Source organism: Chamaea fasciata, unplaced genomic scaffold (genome assembly GCF_029207755.1).
Source record: "Chamaea fasciata isolate MVZ Bird 193981 ecotype frontalis unplaced genomic scaffold, bChaFas1.0.hap1 SCAF_14, whole genome shotgun sequence".
Classification (NCBI taxonomy): domain Eukaryota; kingdom Metazoa; phylum Chordata; class Aves; order Passeriformes; family Sylviidae; genus Chamaea; species Chamaea fasciata.
The window spans coordinates 541484-562742 of record NW_027094099.1 but is presented as its reverse complement, the minus strand read 5'-3'; the positions used below and the strand labels follow the sequence as shown (position 1 = coordinate 562742).

Below are 21259 nucleotides of genomic sequence, written 5' to 3'. Positions count from 1 at the left end.
CTGGATCCTAGTGTTCCACTCATGTGGGCAAGTTGTGAAATGTTGCCCATGTGCCAAGTTGCTGCAGATACCCACATAACCCTTTCTTTGTCTCAGTGTGGCAGCTGCTGATCAGCATGGCCTGTGCCGTGCTCAGCCCCAAGCCAGCAGGCACCGAGGCTGGCAGTCGCTTGGCCAGTCACAGCCACCCCAGTTGTGATGCTCTCAGGCTTTGTCCCTGGTGTGCTGCTGCCCTTCCAAAAACAGGTACAGCTCCCCTGAAGATCCTGCTTTGTGCAGATGTCTTGGATACAGAGATCTAAACCAGAAAGTTACGTTTAGGCACAGTACGGAATACTGACTCGTACTGTATCCGTTCACGGGCTGTTCAGACAACAGCACGACAAAGCCTTCAAACTTCAAGGAGTAAGACTTCTCACCTCCGTAGCTGCCTGTATGCTGCTGCCTTTGTGTGGAGAAATGCTCTCAAACATAAACAGTAGGATGTAATACACTTAAAAGGAGGGCTCTCTCATGCATTCATTTCTACAGTCAGAAAGTCCTTTGGCCGTGAGCACTGAGCGCTGCAGAGCTCAGGAGTCTGCCTTGCAGGGCACAGGGATTTGAGGACAGCAGATGGGGGGTGCTGCTTATACATCCCGTGGTCAAAGAGCGGCCATCCAGACAGAGGAGGGCCGTGTTTGTCACCAGCCAGTGCTTGGAACCTCAGAGGGTTTCCAGCCCCAGGGACAAAGTGTTGCTTGGAACACAGCAGAATGAGGGGAAGTTTCTGCTCGCCCACTGATAACGTCACTGTGAGCCAGGCTCTGTCCCTGGCTGATTACCTTGAGCCACAGAGAGCATCTCTTTGACTTGAATCTGGAAGACAGTATCTGTGAAATCCCTGGAGCCCTTTACAGGCATCTACATGCTGTCAAATAATCAACAAACGCCTTATGTAACCCTTTGGTGCTCCATTGTCCTGGCACCTTTGCCTAAAAGTGCCTCCCTCCTGTGTGCCGAGAGCAGCCTGCTGGAGCTTTCAGGACCCTATTCTGCTAAGCAACCCTTCAACACTCAGACATCGTGAGACTTAATTTTTGTGGATGAAAGCCACAGTAAATCTACTCTGCTTCTATCACCTCATCTAGGGGGGGGTGTGTGTGTGAATTCATGACTTTTTACACAAAATGTGGATAAAACTGTCTCTGTTGGCCGCCATGGCATTATTCAACTTCCATGTTCCCAAAGGAGCTTAATCTCAGCAATGAAAAAAAGAAGTAGGAGACAACTGCAAGGCTTTTGGCCAATAAATTCACTCCAAATCCTTGAGTGCCTAGGTTTGAAGGCTTTAAATCCAAGAGCACTCGCAAAATACAATTTGGCCTTTGCACTTTCAACAATGAGCCATAAAACTAACACCCTGGACCAGTTCTAGTCTCTGTTCATAGGAATTTACCCATGCACCAGTAAGTTTATTACAACTTCACAAAAGTCAATCAAGTGGTGAAGCTTCCACACTGAAATTATTAAAGGAAGGAACTTCTGTCATGCCAGACTGCAAATGAAGCGAAGGTGAACAGCTTCAAGCCTGGGAAGAAAGTTCCCAGTTATTCCGGGGAGCTTTTATCTCCAGAGCCTGTTTTTAACCGTAACTCCTACAAGCTCGTTGCATAGCTCATGTTTTACTGCATGGAGAGTAGTTGCCAACTGGATGGATGGAAACCTGACTTGGTATTTTCCAGTCCATGGGAAAGTTTTCTGCAGGACATTTGCTTGAGCAGCACAGCGGCTTAGCTTGAGCCTCCCTAGAAATGAACCACAGAAGTGGCTGCTTCCATTAAATGCACTCCCTGGCTTTGGACAGTGTGAGGCTCATGCCAATAGCTTTTGGAACCCTCACAAACTGTGCATCAGGGCTGCTTTAGACACAGGGGGAGAAGGTAATTGCTAAGAGTGCAAATATTGCGTATTTTCTTGGAATGGCAAAACAGCCTTACTACTCATTGGTTTTGTCTCTACTACTTGCTTCTTCAGCTTCTACCAGCCCCCACATCCACCACACACCTTCTTGGAGGTGGAGGCAAAGCCTTTGTGGTGTTGGTGGGCTCCTGGTGCTCTGGGATACGACTTGTGCCAACACGTCCTGCAACACAGTATTGTTGACTGCTCAGCCTTGATGTGGCAAGATAGTTTTGTCTGCATCCCTGAGCAGCTTGGAGCGAGCTCAAAGCCTGGCACTATTTCCTGGAGTCCCTTTGGCATAGCTGATTGCACAAGCAGGTCCAGATACTCCTGAAGTGGAACTTGTTTGTAACAAAAGACCCAACTATTTTAATTTGAATCTTAAAAGAAGATAGAAAATAAAGATAGACCCCTGTCATCCTCCCTCTTGGTTTTGTTCTTACTGGGGGGTAGCTTCAGCTGTATCCAATCCTCAATGAACTGATTTCAGCCCCTGCCTCAGTGTGGGCCAGCATGCACTGTATTTAATTGATACCAATAGAACCAAGGTCTCGGGAACAGGATTTGGCTTAAGGTTAGAGTGTGGAAAAAAAGAGCCCTCTTTTCAGCTGCAATATGGTATGTGTGAGTGCTGATGGCAGAGAAAGCAAGCATGACCTGACAGAGCAGAGGAGACAGAAAACACTGTGTGTTCCCCTCCTCTTGTGCTTCCGTAGGCCACACTGCAACAAACAGAACAGCTGGCTGATTTCTCCATGGCAGTTAGGCAATCCTATCAAAGGGGATTTCTCTGCATAGCTATGTGAGGGATGAAGAGACAGATTAATTTGTCATCGATGTCCCAAGATGAGTAAGTTTTGGTGCTGTTTTCCTGTTGTGAGTGGCGAGCAGTGAACAGGGCATATATTCTGTGAACACTGAACCTCTTAAAAATCTTATATTATTGTGTAATCTGAAACGGAAAAATTATTCTTACAAAGATAAAAAGCTGGTCAGATAAGACTGGATATTGCAGTGAAATAAGTAGTGCTCCTCCTCTCAATCTCCAGGCATTTCCAAGGCTGAAGAACTGAAGACTATCTGGTTCATTAGTGGAATGTCTGTTCAGCTTGAATCTAATACTTGATAGTGCTGTGGCCAGAATTCTGAGCCAGAACAAGTGCAATAATTTTGGTGTTTCTTTCATTCTTGAGCTATGGCCCTTGTTTGTGAAACCCTTAGTTGCTTAAAGAATGAAAGGCCGAATCAACAGAAGTGCGAGTTGTAACATGGAGGAGGAGTGAAGCCATTGGAAATTCTCTTTGCCACAGGTGAGAAGGTAAGAGAAAAGCAGCATTCCTCGGCTTTATTTTTTTTATGGCCAAAATAAGTAAAGTTTGTCAGATTCTTCTGGCTCTCTGATCAGTGCTTGGGTGTGATGACAGTAACTAGGAGTCACGATCATGATGTTATCTGTCCTGTAGATGCAGCTGGGTTTTGTCCTTGGATACTGCGTGTCTCAACGGGGAAGTTTGGGCACTCTTCAGAGACGCAGCAGGAAAGGGGAAAGATCTCACCTCGTCTTGTCTGAATCAGTCCCAGCAAAGACAGCATACACAAATCATTCCTCAACAGGGAGGAAGAGAGGACAAGAGACAGAGAGGAGAGAGAGGACAGAAAGAAGGAAAGAAGCAGAGCTCTGGGTTCAAGAGAGCAGCCTGCAGCTCTGCCAAAGGCCTTGCCATCCGCTTGCTCTCCATCCCTTTGTGTTGCCCTAGGAGGTGTTGCCTGACAGCACACAACCAGTCAAAAGCAGGCAAACTCCACACTCACTTCAGCAGAGGGTAGAAAGTGTTTCAGTCCTAACCAAAGCACTGCTGGGTTTTCAATTAAAAACAGCCCCAAACAGCTGTGAGTTATGCCCAATAAGTTTAATAACTGAGGAAACCATAGCAAGTGACAACTACAAAATACAAAGCAGACATGAAAATTGATGGCATAAAAGTGGGAAGGAATAGTGTCTGAAATAAAAACTGAAAGCAAAATACACTTAACAGAGGATCTGGGTTCAGATATAACACACATGGTCACATACAACACCGCATTAGTAACAGCACACACGGATACTCAATACGCTGGGGGTTTTCACAGTTCTCCACTTCATCCCAGATGACAAGTGAATTGATGTTTTTATTCTCTTACATAAATTCTTGTGCACACAACATCATCAGCACCAAAGGTCTGGAAAAGAAATAAAAATCAATCAGAAAAGATAGAACCAGCAAACATTTAACACCATTTCAAAGTGTTATTTTTACTAAAGTAACTCGTTCTGCAGCAGAAATGCTTTTCCTTATGTCTTTCGACAGATGAGAGTAAAGAAGCAAGTAATTTTGAAAGAGGAATGCAATGTAAATGACCTGCTTTGCAAGGCAGGATGGATTTTGTCAGAATGATAAATGATGCATAAATTCTCTTTTTCTGTAGTTTCTTGGCATGAATTGATAAATAAACATGAGAAAATAAAGTGAATTTGGAATGTACTGTTATATTTAGAAACAGTCGCTGCACTTTGAACTAGAAATGCTGAGGGTGGGATTCAGATGGCATGTCCCAAATGCATTCTTTGATACTTGCAGATCTAAATCCAAGCAGGTAAATGAAGTCAGTGGAGGTAAGATGAAGCCCAGAAGGATGTACACCTGTAAACATAATGCTGCTGCAAGAGGCTGACAACCCATGCTGGGATACCAGACCCTCTCTTCCAGGCTGGAGTGTTGGCAGTGTCCATGACAACCTCCCTTCAGAACACTGCGCCCTTAACCAGTGAGTTTGTTAACCCTGATAAGGACCTGGAATGCCCTGCAGATTATCAGGACGTGTAGGCAGGACAGTGATTGTGGGGCTGTCGGAGAAAGCCACCTGAACCCCAAAGTGTTTGTAGGTGATTTCACATCTGGCAGGCTAAAATTTAAGCAATTAAGAATGAAGGAAACAATAGGGGCAAGAGCGAGGAAATAGAGATTGCAAAAAACTTCACATTCAGCTATGCCGACAGAAGGTTTTGATTTGCAAAAACCTTCACATTCAGCACTAACGAGCTCTGCGGTGGGGTGTCTGGCTGTGGTCACTGCCAAGGTCTCACTGCAAAGCATGCAGTAAGAGCTACCCCAGTGCATTATGAAAATTCAGCTGGGCTATTTGTTTTAATGCTTTCTACACCTGTTTTGGCCAATACTTTGAAAAGACTTGGCTTTAAAACTGACTCTGGCTTCTATTTTGTTCACGTTGTTGGGGACACAAGTCGGTTAGTATTTTGGAGATACAGACTTGGGTTTTTTGCACATCAATATCATATCCGTGCTTAATATATGTTTTTAGATTATACATGAATACATCTGAAAGCTAACATTAAAGGATGTGGACAGTTCTTTACTGTCCACGGCACCAGCTGCAAATACCCTCACTATGGCTTCCTTCAACATTTCCAAATTATCTGTAAAGGCAAAATTATTTCAGCAGGAGTTTTGCCAGAGAGAGAAAGTAAGAGTCAAGAGCATCCAGGGCTCAAGATTTTCTGTGGAGACTGTAAGATCCCTGCAACAGTGATTGTCTTTCACATTCAGGCACTGCTAAGCACAGGGAGGTTTGGGACCCTGCTGCTACTTCAACACGAATCATAAACAAGAGCGAACACAGTTCCTGTGTAGTGTTGTCCTGGAGCTGGCACAGCCCCAGTCTGACAGCTGGAGCTGCACAGCCACGCAGCCCCATCGCGGATGGGAGTGGGTGCCACATCAGCCAGTTCTAACGAGAAAGGCTGCAGCAGCCCTTGGCCAAAACTCACGTAACCTTCCTGACAAATTTATGTCTGTTCTTTCAGGCAAGTTAAAGAGAGGAACTCCTTCCCCTAAAGCTGTGCAACAGCAGTCATTCTCAGAACAGATCAGCAGTTCTACTGAGAAGGAACGCTGCAAGGAAGAGCAGATTGAAATAGATGTGATTCATGCTGCAAGGGAGCCACTGTAGATCTGAGCATCTGAAATTGCAGTGTCCAGTTCCCAGACTGTGCTCTGGGCAGAGCTTGCTCCTAACACATCAGTGCATTCTGACTGGCAGCTTCCTTGGAAGATCCATTGGAAGGAGGGAGTGTGGAAATAAAGATTAAAATTTGTGGAGGACGAAAAGAGACATAAGACTATCTGGGAAGGCTCAGCAGTATGGGTCACCACAGACTGACTGCTGTGCACTCACAGAGTCACAGCTCAGCATGTTTGTGACACAGGACACAGGCTCCTCGTTCTGTACTTCCAACATCCAGCTCCAGTTAGACTTTTGGACTTCTGAAAATTTCAGGCAAAGGACTACATTCAAATTACTCTGGACAAAAATCAAGTGCAGAAAACATGGACACATTCAGGGAACCCGAACTGAAAAAAATCAGTTGCTACACACAAGAACTCTGCGACACACCAGTCTCACCATCTGGAAAATCACTATAATTTAACACAATGATGTCTTTAAATCTAGATTGCAAAGAGATAGAAATCATGCAAAGCACAATTACAGTTATTCTGGAGTACCATGGAACCACTGGGCACTTCTCAAACAACCAAGACAGCCACTACTTGAAGACCCAGCTTAGGTTATGCGGCCTCTGACCGGTTTCAGGAATAAGCTGCATGTTTTAGCACTTAGATTTCATACCTTATACACATTCAGATGATTAACAATGCAATTGAAGCACATAAATAAAGGGCTTTATTGTCAGGGTAATGTACAGGTTTAAATGTGGACTTACACAAAAGGTGTTTTCCTATCTTATTATGACTTACTATCATTTGTCGATAAAACTCCACTCAGTGTTACTAAAGAAAGCAAGGAGGAAGGAACATGTTCAAACTTGCTGCGTTCTTTTTCTTGTGATAACTCACAGAAATGTCTAATGTACAGCTGGGCCCAAGGTCAGGGGAGGATCCAAATCCAAAGGGTGTTATTCCTCTATTCTTCACACTTAAATCCTTGTATTTGCTGGTAGGATAAAGCAGTTTAGTGTCTACGGTTCTAATTCTAGACTCAAAAGAAGTGATAGTTCCTGTTCCAATATGCAGACTTTAAAGATTTCCACGACCCAAAGCAGTAGAACTTCCAAATGAAAAGAGAATGAGGAATCCTGGCTATTTGGTGGTGAAGTTTCATCGGAGCAACTAAAAAAGTTCAATGCTACCAAATTGTAATTCTGATGTAATGAGAAGATGCAGGATTTTCAAATACCACCTTCTCATCAGCTTGGAAAGGTCCCACTTATCTCCTAAGATGCTACAAGGCAAGGCTTCTATCTAAATCTAAAGTAGGATTTTAAATGTGCAACAACTGCAAATTACAGAATTGTTTTCTTCACTTAGCTTGTCATAATCTGTAGCTAAGAGTCCAAAAGCACACTGCAAACAAAGCCCTGCACAGGGGGATAATCCAATAAATTGACCTCTCTCAGTTCACTCAAAATCTGATGACCACTTACATCATGAGAGATTAAAAGAGAATTACAGGGCAGTAATATATTTCTGTAGGAGCAAATCTGCTTTTTGAAGGCGTTCTTTATAAACATTTGCTGAGGAGCCTTTGTGGCGAGTGGAGCACACAGTATGACGAGGAAGACTGTCATTGAAACAATCACCTGGGAAAGATCACTTCTGCCAGTGTATGCAAAAATCCCTTGCCTGCTCATGACTGATCAAAATGCAGAGGCAATTTACAAAAGGAAGACAGAATCCATCAACAACTGATGGAGAAAAGGAGGTATTACTTAAATGAATCCTCAGAAAATGCTTTGTCCTCATGGAAACTTCCATGTTATCTAGAATAAAAATCTTCACAGCAAAGGCATGTTGCCTATTTTCATTCTCCTCCTGACTCCCATTATATTTTAGGAAAGAAATTGATCCTTACAAGGCCATAGGCACTGAATGTGCAGCCCCCACTTTCAAACTTGGCTATTAATAGCAAATAACCCAACACACAACCTCATGTTCCTCAGGATATCAATTGACAGCACCATGCAAAATTAGGTGATTTCTCTAGGAGCCTAAATGTCAGTATTTGTGTTTGAGCACTGCTAAATGATACAATTTCCTCAAAGTCATGCAGCAAATGAATGACAGAGATCTGAGACAAAGGTATCTCCCAGTTATAGATGAAAGCCAGAGGACATCTAAGCTACAAGTGATATTACCAAAGGCTGCATTCAGGATCAGGTGCAGCCAAAATGCAAATGGCTTTGGCTTCTTTCTTTGTTTGGTACGTGATCCAGACAAGGCTGTAGTAGTGAGCAGGGGCTGTAGATCCCTAAGCCTCCTTGTAAATCTGCTCATGGCAGAGAGTAAATTAAAGCATTAGGCCCATGCAACACACACGCGTGCATTATTACAGGCTTCTGAACTGCTGTCGAGGCTGCTCTAATGAGGACAGCAGCAACCCCCTCATTCTGAGCTTGATGTGACTAGACCCTTCTTTCGATAATTGATTCTCTATAAGATCACTCTCCAAAAATTGTCGAAAAGTTAAACACTCAGATAGTTTGACACTGTTTCATGCAAGGCTTAGGCACATCTCGCATTTCAGCATTCCGCCGCAAAATCTCTTTCCAAATCTGCATTGACCCTTCTCACCTACTGTGTTTCATTTCAGAAGCCAGCAAAATAATTTAAAAAATGTTCACTCGTTCATCTAGGCTCCACAGTTCACCAGTTTTAATCAGCTATGGCATGATTTTTCTGAGGAGGGAATGTAGCATAGAAACCACACTTGAACCCCCCCCCCAATGTTCTGATCTTTGACCCTTACTACAATTGATTCTGAGAACCCCTGTGTGATAGGTGAACTGTGGAAAATGTGGTCAGAGGCAGTTTTTAAAAACCCTCTTCAGTAATCATCCACTTCAAAATGTTTGTGTGTTACAGATTAAACTTAAGTCTACAGAGGCATGAGCAGCCGTGAAAGCAGCAAGGCACCTACAATTTGAATCTGTCTCATTTGAATAGCCAATATTTGTAAGCAGCATCCTTTAACTTTGTGAAGAGCAGACCTTTTGTACTTCTGACTTATATAAGTGATTGATAGCTCATTAATGTCCCTGACAAAAACACAACGACAACAAATCATTATGAGTATAATAAGGGGAAGAAAAGGCACTTAATTCCAGATCATAATTTTCAAACAAATAAAAGAAATTTATATTTTTGTGTTATATTCTGATCTTGACTGCTCAAATGCTAATCCAAGTATAGTTTATGAATGTAGAATTGGAAATACAGATATCCTGACTCTGTGTATGCATTACAATCCTAAAGCACAATACAATATAAAGGTATTTATTTTCCACCCTCCCTTGCACATTCCATGTACTTTTTAACTGCATTGTTCAGTAATTCTAAACATGCAGTGCTGAAATCCCAGCAAGTGCATCAGATGAGATTAGAATAAACAGCTCTGATAAAAGAAGTTGCAATGTTCTAGTTTTAGATCAATGTTCTAGTCTTCAGACCATCCTTTTTATGATGCAGAACTTGATCCTCCTTCCCTTCCTTGGCTGAAAGAATTCTTTTTTTTAACAGGACTTCAGGCCTACATCTGTCATTGTATGAGCCAAATATTATTTATCTACTAATAAGAGCAATTTTATTGCCCATGCTGCAAGGAGCTAAGGAGAACTGAAGGCAACTGAAGGCAAAGAAAACCTTTGCTAACTAAATAGTGTGTTCTCAGCATCTGTGTACCAGAGGATGTGATGCGACTTGGAAGACCATCATTTTACTCCAAGGAAATATCTTTGAAGAACATAAGGAATTCTTCTGCCAGGATGCAAGAAAGATTGATAATTATAGAGTAACATGGTTTCTATTTTAGCTCTGTGGTAGTCATGGCAAATAAACACTGATTTATTATTACTATTATTATGTGGGATAATAAATGCATTTTATTTAGTATGCTGTATTGGAGAGAAAAATATATCCTTACACTAGGAAAATACCATAATCAAATGGGTCCCCTAAGCAATGCAGCATTTTAGATCAAAATTATGTGGCAAAGCTCCAACATTTATGCAGCCAATACTAACAGAGGAAAACTAATTCTTTACCCCCCGCCTGTTACCTCAAGCCTTTCTTCAATTCATGCCTCTGTCTAACACAGTTTATATTCTTTCTTGCAACTTCTTTCATACTGGGCATGACTTTTCTTGATTTCTTCTGCAAATACACCTAATAGCAAATAAAGGATCTCAAGACTTTTTGAAAGATTTCTTTGGATGGAGAAACAGAGCCTCACTGAAGCACATCAGAGAGGGTAAAGGAACAGAAAACATTTCTTAGGTAAGCAGGGAGATTTGAGAAGTGTGAAGATGGGAATTGTTAAATATTTGAAGCAATATGGGCAGCAAAACTGAATGAGAATGAATTTCAGGTCTTAAGATCCCTAAGAAAGCTCTGAGAGTGGAAGAAGAAAGGAGAAGACAGAGATCTCTTCTTATTGTGATCTTGGTTTCGAAGAAGCAAGATGTAACTCGGGCCCAAGGAAATTTGCCAAGCATAAAATAAAATAATCTAATGTTGAATCGTTGTTCACTGGAGCGATGAAAAACCCAAACACAGTGGAGAGGCAGGAGATCAAAAGAGTCTTCTCACTCTTATTCCCACCTTGTTCCCTTTTATAACTGCTGAACACACCTCAGCCAATCCCTTCAAACACTTTAGCTTCTAAAGCCCAATTCTCCGAAGGAATGTTCTGGGGCTTTAAAATTAGACCCCACAGACAAGAAAATGTAGCTTATTCTCTTCTGTCTCTCTCCAAACAGTAGAACCTTTTGTTGCCTCCCAGAAGGGTTAATTTTGGCCATTTCAGCTTCTGCAAAGGACAAGAGGTCTCACACCACCATTACTCCCAGAAACACCTCATTGCTGAGGTTTTGGCTGTCAGATCTTGAATGTCAACTCACGTATTTAAAAGATCTGTACATTCAGTTCTATCAAATGTCACGAGGGCTTGAAAACGCTGGTCATAAATTACGACCATTTATTGTCATAATACTTAATAAAGCAAAAGAGGTCACTAAGCTTAAAGAGGTAGGAGAATGAAACCGTATGTCATATTGAATAGTAAAAAATGCAGAGAGGGTGATCTGGATCACTTGGAAACAAATACCAGGTTTTCATACTGGCCACGGTAAAATCACACATTGCAGACAATAAACGTAATTCCAGCTTGCCAGAGACGGGAAGGGGATGGGTCTGGGGAAATGAAAAGAGTTAACAAAGCCTTAGCATATAAATCAGGATCATTTTAGGTAGGAGTAGGGAGATGAAATCACCATAACATAAAGTGCTAGATCACTAGCAAAACAGTACATGCCATTCTAGTTCACTTAGCGAAACTGGTAAATTGGACAGGGTTAAAAAAGCACTCAAATAATGATTCAGTGAAAGACTTTCTTTACACTGAAAGACTCCAAGTCTTCCAGTGGTTTAGCTCCACAACCAGTAAGTTCTTCTAAGAGGTGACGTGATCAGTGGTGTTAAGAGAAGCATTTGCAATAAGAAATTTTAGGCATATTATTTAGGTTCTTTGACACAATATGTAATGACTGGAAGTTGAATCTACACATACACAGATGAAAAGAAGTGTGTGTATTTTAATGGCGAGGAAATTAACCAGTAAATCAACTTCTCGAAAGTTCTGAGTTCCTATAAATGGAAATATTTTAATAAGAAGCAAGTTGTTCTAATTTATATCCTATTGGAAAAATAATTAATTCAGAAAAGTTCAACAGACTGTGTTAAACAAGAAAAAAGGTTAGATGGCTTTAAATCTTTGAATCACTCTGGTTTCTTATCCAGCTTCATTATTCTTCCCCAGCAGGGAAAGTTCACATTGCTGCTCGCAGGAGGCAATTGTATTATGAGCAGCTTCCTTGCTTTGCTTGGAGCAGTGCACTTTATTTAACAGCTGCCCCATCAGCTTGTTGCTTAAATAATAAACTACAGAAATGTATTGTTAGAAAGCTGGAAAAATTTAATTCCATCTAAAGATGCAAAGCAGAGATCAAAGTACTTTGCCTCCTAAAGTTTTGTGATTATATAAAGAATTCCAGTGGTTGAGTCAAAAGAAATTATGCAGCATTGGAGTGTTCATTCATTAGAAACCAGTGTGATTTCACTGACAGCACAGGTCCTCGTAAGGGGTGGGTGAACAGTTCCAAGATGTCTGGAATAATATTAACACCTTAGAAGCTTTTTGTTTAGACTTGATTAGGTTTGGATCCTGGTTTTGTTTCAGATGCAGTCTTAAAAACAGACCTCCATCTTCTTTAGAGAAACACTGGGGAGGCTGTTTGTTTTCTAAAGTGCAGAGGTTTAGTTAATAAAACCTCCCTGCTTTGATGTTTTCTTACCCATCACACCAGGAGGCTGTCTTCCATGCCCAAACTGATGAGGTGTAACAGTCTAATCAACTATTTATTCAGAATTCACTAACAAGAACATGTGCAATAAAATGATTCTGAACTTGAGTTGAACTGTGCTCCTAGGCCTTTCCTGAGGTGTGGATCCGGGTAAATTAATGTGGAGTGACTGCTGAGAAAAGATGCAGCGAAGAGAACTCTAACAGAGGTAAGTGAAGCCTGAACAAACCAGCGGTGTGAGATGGAGGGTGGGCAGGGCCAGGCGGCCGCGGAGGCGCTGCTCAGGGTGCCCACAGTCACCCTGCTGCCACATGGAAGCTCCCACACCGCTGGGGGGATGTTGGCTGACAGCAAACGCGCAAATCTGAGTATTTCTACGAAACTCGTGAAGGCAGTTCTGAATCTGACTCGGAGGTGATCAGGGGACTGGGGAAGGTGGCAGAGATATGGGAGGAAATTTCGTATTTTTCATAAACAGGAGAGATTAGAGCATGGTAACAACATGCATATTTTTCCTGCAATACACCATGTGACTGTGGATAAGAAGTAACATTATGCACATGCCTAGAAAGAAGATTCTCCAGAAATGAGGTCAAATGCCTTGATCTCATTTTCACTGGAGAAAATCTGCAATAAATCAAGCAAGTTCTTTGATGATGTTGTGAATTTACAGACCAGAAGTGGCCTACTTGTGATTATTCTACCAGTAGAGGTATGGTGAAAGTTTTTAACAATCAAATGCAAGTCAGAACATGCATATATCGCCATTTGTCTTTAAAAAAATAAAAAGAAAGGGAAAAAAAGCCATGTATTAACCACAGGGTAGAGGATTATGAAAATGGTAGTCTTCCAGGTGGATTTAAGTAAGGAAAAATAATAACTCATACTATGTGGTAACAAAGTAACCTGTTAAAATGGTGCATGCATTGAGCAGGTTCAAGATTCTTACCAAAATCAGCTCATCATTAGCTAATTCTCGAGTCCAGTATGTTTTGGGACCATCTCCCTCAATAAGAGTTTGTTTGCAATAGATCTTGTTTTCATTCTCCCAAGTGGCCAAACTCTGCAGGCAAGAAAACCATTAGGAAATACATTAATTATATTCCCGAGCAGCATGAGACAGAGACAACAATGAGGAGTAGTGAGAATAATTGCACTCAAGGAGCAACACATAGATAGATAAAGGCAAAGGGGAAAAAGTTATCACTGGAAAGTGGTGAAATAAAAACTAAGGTATGATGGGGCATTTTGGAAAGAGGTATGTATTAGTAACAAAGTAATTTCAAATGTGTCATTTCAGTGTGAAGCCACTCAGTTTCCATCAAATGCTTGATGTTGAAAAGTCTAATTCAGGAACATGCTAACGTAGCGTCCACATTCTCAAGCATCTTTGTACACAAATGATTTGATCTGGGCATGTTATTTATCACTACAAAGTCCCCTAAGAGTAGAAGCAAAAACAATTGTATATATCATGTTGTGGTGATAAATAATGCAGTGTTTGCCACTTACAATCTTTCCTGCTCCATGGCACTGTGCCAAGTTAACTGTGTATTAAACACATTGAGCTAACAAACTAGAATAAATCAGCTAAATTAAAGAAACATTGTTAGAATTCAAGTGTTCGTGACATTAGTTTTTTAAGGTTTTGCTTCTGGAGATTGAAATACCCTTGGGCGTTTTTCAAAGCATTTGAATTATGAATATGAAACCACTGAAAAATAAAAGAATCTGAAACTACAGGATTTTGTTTAACTTTTACAAACAGGCAAGCCCTGTCTGTTGCTTGCTCTGTTTCACTCACACACTGAGCTATTACTCCACAGTGCAATGGAACAGCTGTGCAGAAGGATGCCCTGTAATCAGTGTCCAAGTAATTGCTTTATAGCTACACAGGGGAGACAATTATTAGTCTGTGATTGTATACATATTATATACATATACATATACATACACATTGACATACACACATGTGTGCATATGTATGACTAAATTCAAATGAACACTTCCCATACTTTCCAAGGGAAAAACTCCTTTACTTTGATTTAAAATTAATTGTTTACTTTTAAAATCCTTTTCAAAACAATAGACTTTATAAGCCAATAAGCCATCTCAAACGGCAGTTAGAGAAGCTGTGCCTTGAAGTACAACCACATATCATTCCCTCTTTGTCTGCACGATGGATCAAGTTAGTTGGCAGTACAAAACCCTCCACCCCATAAAGTATATCGAAATCTTTCACCAGTCAGCAGTTTTGCCAGATACTGCAAACTACATTCTGGAGTATGATTTTATTATCTGTCAGTTTCTGCTCTGTGGCCCCATCTTGGTTATATACACACAGCAGTACAACCTATTCCTGAAAGCAGACTATAAGTAATTTCACAACACATGGAAAAAATTTACTATTTCACAAAACCCATTTCTTTCAGGTTTTTCCAACTTTCATAGCTTGCAGCCATAATTATTGTTTTTCCATCTGCAGCAATAAATCCTTCCCTAGAAAGCAGGTCACATTTATCGTGCATGCATTATGTATGAAGACACTTTTTCTGAACAAGATAAATTAACAAAGCCAGCAACATTTCCTGGACAAACTGTTAAATATACAATAACTCATCCTAGAGAGCAAGTGGATGTTCTAAATATTCACTGATTCCCAAAATCTGCTTCTTTTTTCATAAATTTATGTTGACAGCAATTGAACTGAAGACAGTAAGTTCTGGATTTTTAGTGATAAAAATGGTCTCAAAAGCTGACCCACGAATTAGGAGAGACCATATTTTGGGAAGTAGATTATTTCACCAACACTGGATACTTTTAAAACTGGATCCTACATTGAGACTACATTCTGATAATCTTTATTTGTACGTGTTTTATAAGAGTTTTTTATATACTTATATGTACTCCTTTATGAGAGTAAACTGCCCGAAGAAAGCATAACTAACCCATGCCTTCCATAATGGTTTTCAAAAGGCAGCTATGACCACAGCCCAGTTCCCCAAACCTCAGATCCCACGTACTTACACCAGCAAAAACCCGGTGTCAGATGGTGGCGACTTAAATCCCCCTCCATGGCCACAGAAGTGGTTACAACAGTAGAGGAGCAGGGTCTCCCACACAGAATCAAGCCCCAAACACTCCAATGAATGCCCTCTAATGAGTTCTGCTCAAGGAGATGGTGTAACTGTGGCTGGTGTAATACAAGCTGAAAGTCTGTTTTCTACTGTTAAAGAGCTATCTATCAGTAAATTGGGCACGTGCACTTTGGCAAGGGTGTGAAAAGAGGATTTCAGCCCCAAACTACCAACAGTCTGTGATCCTGCCTGAGAAATCGTCTGATTCGATCTAGGGCAAAAGCTATGTCAGATTTGTGCACTAAATCCTGACTCTTGAGGTCTCTCTTGCTCCACCACTTCCCATGTTTCTGTCAGGGTCAGAAGCTGGGGAGAGCTTTCCCTGCAGCTGAGGTCTTCGGGGAAGAGGGAAGCAAAAAGAGAAGAACTAAACCCTGCCAAGCTGGAAACCAGATGCCCGAACTCTGCTTTCGGGACCTGTCATGTCCTGTTGCCTTCAGATTTCAGTTTTATCCCAAAAGAGGGACAAGAGAAGTGGTGACCACCAAGAACCCCCAAGAGTGCTTCTGGTTAGAGGGTGGAGGGCAGCAATGCCACCGTCTGGGGACACGGGCAGCAGATGTGTTTGTCACATCTAACAAGAACTTGGTAACACACACGGTCCCCACACATATGCACATGCCCCACTTCTCCTCCTACCCTGCACTTTCGGCCGTCCACCGTCTCCTCCTCAAAGCTCTCCCCGATTTTGAAGTTGATCTCGGTGGTGCGGACAGTGGTGGAAGTTTTGATGTAAAACTGGTCCCCGTCCTGGCGGATCTCCACATGGGGTTTGGAGGCGGCTGCCACCGCCACTTTCCTGAGCATGGCATTAACACCTGGGCGAAGCGGGGAGGAAGCGGAGCTTGAAGTCCCCAGCCGTGCCCCGGGCTGCCCCCGGCCGGCATCACGCAGACGGGGGATGGGGCGAGGGCAGGGGGCACGGCGCGCAGCCCCCGGCCCAGCGGCGGCGCCCCGGCAGGCTCCGCACGGCCGGCACACGCGGGCTCCCGCCGACAGCCCCGCGCCGCAGCGCCGGGCCGCCGGCAGCCCGGCTCCCCGGGCACGACCGCGGGCACCCGGAGGTGAGGCGGGGACCGTGCCGTGCCTCGACAGCCCCCCCCCCCCCCCCGGCCCCGGTAGGGCTGTGAACCACGGCTCGCACCGGCGGGAGCCTCTCCTGCCCGCGGCAGAGCACGGAGCTCTCCTGGGAGACACCGGAGCGCGGCCGCAGCTGCCGTCCCGTGTCCCCTCCCGCGGGCCACGGCCCGCTGCCCGGCTTCCCCGCGCCTCACCCAGCGCCTTCAGCAGCTCGTCGAAATTCTCGCTGCTCCTCATCTTCCAAGTGCCGGCGAAGTTGGGCATGGCGGAGCGGGCGCTGCGGAGGGCGGCAGGGACGCGGCGCTGCTGCTCGTTCTCCGGCTCAGGCACCTTGTGAGCGGGGCGGACCGCGGCGGCGACGGCAGGGAGAGCCGGGCACACCCACCCGGCCCCCCACCCCTTCCCCCGGGCCAGCACCACGCCGCCAGACAGCCAGCCCCCTCCCAGTCACGGCCGGCCATCCATCCATCCATCCATCCATCCATCCATCCATCCATCCATCCATCCATCCATCCGTCCACCATCTATCCTTCCTGCCCTCTCCATCTATCACCCTTGGTCGTCTGCCTTGCAGGCTCCAGAGAGCTGCCTCTCCGGGGGCTGCCGAAGAACCAGAGCCCGATTGTCACTTGTCCCACAAATGAGCTGGGCAGCGAGGACTTGATAACAAGCCCCAGAGGCAGGCAGGGAAAGCAGAAGGCAATCCACCCAGGCTCAGTCTCTCCAGGCTCACGCTGGGCTGACCCCACCACGGCAGGGCCGAGGCACGGCAGTCCTCAGCCCGAGCCCCCGCACACACGGGTTCCCCCGCTGCCAACCTGCCCCCAGCGCAGCTCGCCGGGGCAGCCAGCAGCTCCAAGGGGTGCCAGGGAGCACTCCCCTTTCCAGGACAGGGAACTGCTGTAAGGAAGCAGTCACTGCCCTGAGCCGAGTCTCCCCGTCGAGAAGGGTGAAGGACAAAGATACACGATACCTAAAGCGTTCCCCGGCCACAGCTACACGTTCCCTCAGTGCCTTAGGGCACCATCGGCACCAGGGGCACGTAGGAGCAGAACTGGCATCAGGAAGAACAGTGTCCGTGGCGGTCAGAAGCTTTCATGGAGAAACACAGCAAGCTATTTCACACTTATGTAAATTAACACCAGCTAATTTAAAAGATTTGAATGCTGTTCTGAGCCTCTCATACTTTTCATGACCATTTCCATCGTCTTTGCTTTGAATCCCTCAGTTTCAGGTCAAAGATGCTAGATTAAAGTTCCTTATTGCAGCTGATTTATCAGCATGATAAAGTGGAATGGAATTTGACAGGTTAAGGCATACGGAGTTTTTCTGCTGCTGTTGTGCATAAGGAAATACTCAAAACATTCAGAGGCCTGTGATTTCCCACTCACAACAGAGCCAGATGCATTTTAATTATAGGAAAACCTTCGCTGAGCCAACTCCATGGTACATTCACAACTATGCTTTACTCGTTAGAATCTGTAAAATGAATATGTAGGTTACTTGAGTTATGTATGAAATGTGTTTACCCCTGGAAAATGAATAGTTCTGGGAGTTACTGGAGTATATTAGGCAGGATTCTATATATGCTGAAATTTGCTCTCATTTTTTATTCTGGGAAGAATTTCACCTGAGTAAGAACCGTAGAGCAGAACCAAGTCTTTGTCTGTTGATTGTCACTCTTTTTTCTACTGATTTGTGTTTCTGCCTTTTCAGAAGAACACCCTGGAGACCAGCCATAGCTCTTTAACTGAAATATTTTGATGAAAAATCTGAGGGTTTTTTCCAGGAAATGAACATTTCAGAGAGAAATATCTGTTTTCAATAATAGGGTTTCTCTAAAAAGAGAAACAGAACAAGACAAACAAAAACCAAAAACCAGAGCATGAAGCATCCTTCAGTTGTTTTAGTAAATAACAATAAATTAGTCTCCATCTGAAATACTTTGTTGAAAATTTCAAATCGTCTCAAAGAAAAACACTTGTGGAAAAAAAAAAAGACAGACAGAGAAAATATTTCCTATTGCAAGTAAGTTTAAGATTTTCAAATGTAAGGCTGCAGGCCCAACAAACACATACCAAGCCTGTATATTGTATGAAACACTGAAGAAAAACCCTGCTCCGACCTTCAGTTTCAACTTCCCAATTGCACACCTGAAAACATGCTACCATGGTACAGCTTTGCTTCCAGAATCTTGCAGAATGTGTGTACCTGGAGCCCAGTGGAAGTGTCATGGCTCACTCTTTGCAGGACAAAGTCCTCAGGTACCTTATGACAATGAGTATGAGCACCATAAACCGGATGGGAACTCCTATCTCTACGTGAGAAAATAAACTGGCTCAGAAGATTTTAAGGAATGATTCTTTAAAGGACCATTTAAGTTCTTTTGTTTGCTGACCCACTGATACAAACAAGAACTATTCCAGCAGATGTCACCTGAGAGAATGTCTCTAAGATGTTCTAGGTATTGCACTGTGACCATTGACCAAGAGGGAGCCTTCAAAACATCCTTCATCTAGAAGGTGCATCAGGCTGGAAGGAAGAAGCACCTTCAGTCAATAAAGGCTCTATTCTGCAATGGCAGCACATGGAGCTAATTATCCTAAATACAGACATATTAAATTACATTTTTATATGTGTTATAATCTTACCTAAACATTATGAGGCATTGATCCACCTATACAAAACAGCTTCTAAAACAAAAACCCAGTTACACTGTGGAGTGTCAAACTGCCTGTCTGTGGCAATGCGTACAGAGTCACACCTTATACAGAAAGACAGCTTTCTTCTAGCACTGTGTAAAGCAGACCTAGCAACTATTGAGAATTAGACCTGGAAGTTCAACCCCAGAAGGAGTTGCTCCCCTCTGAGAGTGAAGGTACACTGCTGCCAGCACAGGCAGAAGACAGGCACCTGCATTTCCAGAGCCAGTGGCTTCCCTCTCACCTGTAGTTCTTCACGTACACACGTAGGTGTACTGATCACCGACAGTCATTCTCCCCTTACCCTTTGAGTTACACTTCTTTTTGTATCCTTTCTGCATGCTGCTTCTCTTTTCTTAAAAATCATAATTTATGATTTTTATCTTTTTCTCAAAAATAAGCCTTCATGTTTCTCTGGCTTTACTAATTAATTTAGAAGTCACCATGAGTTAAACTCCAAACTCACAAGAAACCGAACTCCACTCCAACAAAAGTTTAAAAGCAAAACATCTCTAGTATTTATATCCCTTAGTACAGCCTAAGGTCAGTGAGAAAAATGGTCTTTTTGTTTTTCCATCTGGTGTTTCATGAAAACATTGTGGATTGTAATCCCATTGCATGGTGGAACATAAATCCCCACTTAGGCTGATAAGGCAACAGAGTGAGATGTAACTTAAATGGCAACAAATTTCACGTGGTTTATGCACTAGTTACACCAATTAATTGCACATAAACTAATAAATGATATAGAAGTCAGTAAGAGCTGAGTTTCTATTTTACAAGCTGTGATTATATCAGCTCAGTGCTGTGAGACTCATTTGCGTGGTGAACTGTTTGAAGGAACGGGAAGGAAAGATAAGGAAGAAAATATGGAAAGAAGTTTAAAGGAAAGCAAAACAGAGGTGTGATGTAAGACCCGTGAGGTATATGGGACCGCTACAATAAAAAAAAATTAAGACAGAATGTGAATCAGGATCAGTTTACTGCATGTTGGATCACTCAAATGAAGGACAGAAAGAACACTCTGGCAGACATGACTCAAGTGTCTACTTGTTATAAAGTGAAGATCAGAAAGTTATACTGATTTGTATTAGCTGAGAATGCTGCCCATGGGTTTACTTTAGCCCCCTTCGTAGATCCTTTTTCCTACCACTGCAGCAATAGGAGATGTTTATCTGGTCATGCTGAAATAACCCAGACTAAATGACAGTTTTACTTTTCTTTCAATCTCCTTCTGTATATAATTTCCCCATTAATGTTATGAAAAAGTTTGATTTTCAAAACATGCCCCTCCGCATTTTTCCCCCTGGCATTTATTTTACTTACCTGAATCCCCTAAGGCTGCTCCTTTCCTACAGATGGACCCAATTAATCTTTCCAACAGTGCCTCTACGACAAAAGAAAGTAATGTATGTACAGATGGGACCAGGGCACTCCATCATCTATACAAATAAGTGACTGCTAATGTGACCAAAACTATCCCCTTGAGGTTATTGACTGACCACTGTGAAGTCACACAAGGCTCAGTGTAAACAATAGATTTTATTTACTAAGGTGGTACCCTAGGAAAAAAAGAAAAAAAGAAGAAAAGAAAAGATTGGTTTAAGAGAGAATATAATCAATTTTTTCTGACATGAATAAATTATAAAAACGGTAGGCAAATTGCCATCGTAAATTTATCTGCCAAATTAATTTACAATGGGCCTCTGGCATGACAATAGGTGAAATGTAATATGAATGTGTGCAAGACAAACGGCATTTCTGCAGTGTTGCACCGTATATTCTACTGCGCTCTTATTAGGTTGAAAGAATACCGACTATTCCCAAGCTGAAACGCTAGAGGGATTTCCAATGCCAAGATATCCTTTTGGTTTCTGAGACCTAACTAATAGGAAAGTAAACGAATTCCTGCACTGTTAGGGGCAAACAGTAAAGTGTTTGCCAGTTTTATGTTCATTAAGAAA

General features: G+C 42.9%; 1 protein-coding gene across 1 annotated transcript; it reads right to left on the bottom strand.

The window, feature by feature from the left end:
• Positions 1-3846: 3846 nt before the first annotated feature.
• CRABP1 (cellular retinoic acid binding protein 1) lies at positions 3847-16913 on the bottom strand. Its single transcript, XM_066196351.1, has 4 exons — positions 16788-16913; positions 16153-16331; positions 13326-13439; positions 3847-4164 (listed from the first exon to the last, which is right to left on the bottom strand). The coding sequence occupies exons 1-4, from the start codon at positions 16855-16857 to the stop codon at positions 4114-4116; spliced, it is 414 nt and encodes a 137-aa protein (XP_066052448.1). The 5' UTR covers positions 16858-16913; the 3' UTR covers positions 3847-4113.
• Between the last annotated feature and the right edge of the window lie 4346 nt (positions 16914-21259).

Excerpts from the sequence above, each read along its gene's own strand:
- CRABP1 (XM_066196351.1), bottom strand. The coding sequence starts at position 16,857 with ATGCCCAACTTCGCCGGCACTTGGAAGATGAGGAGCAGCGAGAATTTC. Across the intron at positions 16,332-16,787 it reads CGAGCTGCTGAAGGCGCTGG|GTGTTAATGCCATGCTCAGG; the intron begins GTGAGGCGCGGG and ends CGCTTCGCCCAG. Across the intron at positions 13,440-16,152 it reads TGGACGGCCGAAAGTGCAGG|AGTTTGGCCACTTGGGAGAA; the intron begins GTAGGAGGAGAA and ends TCTTGCCTGCAG.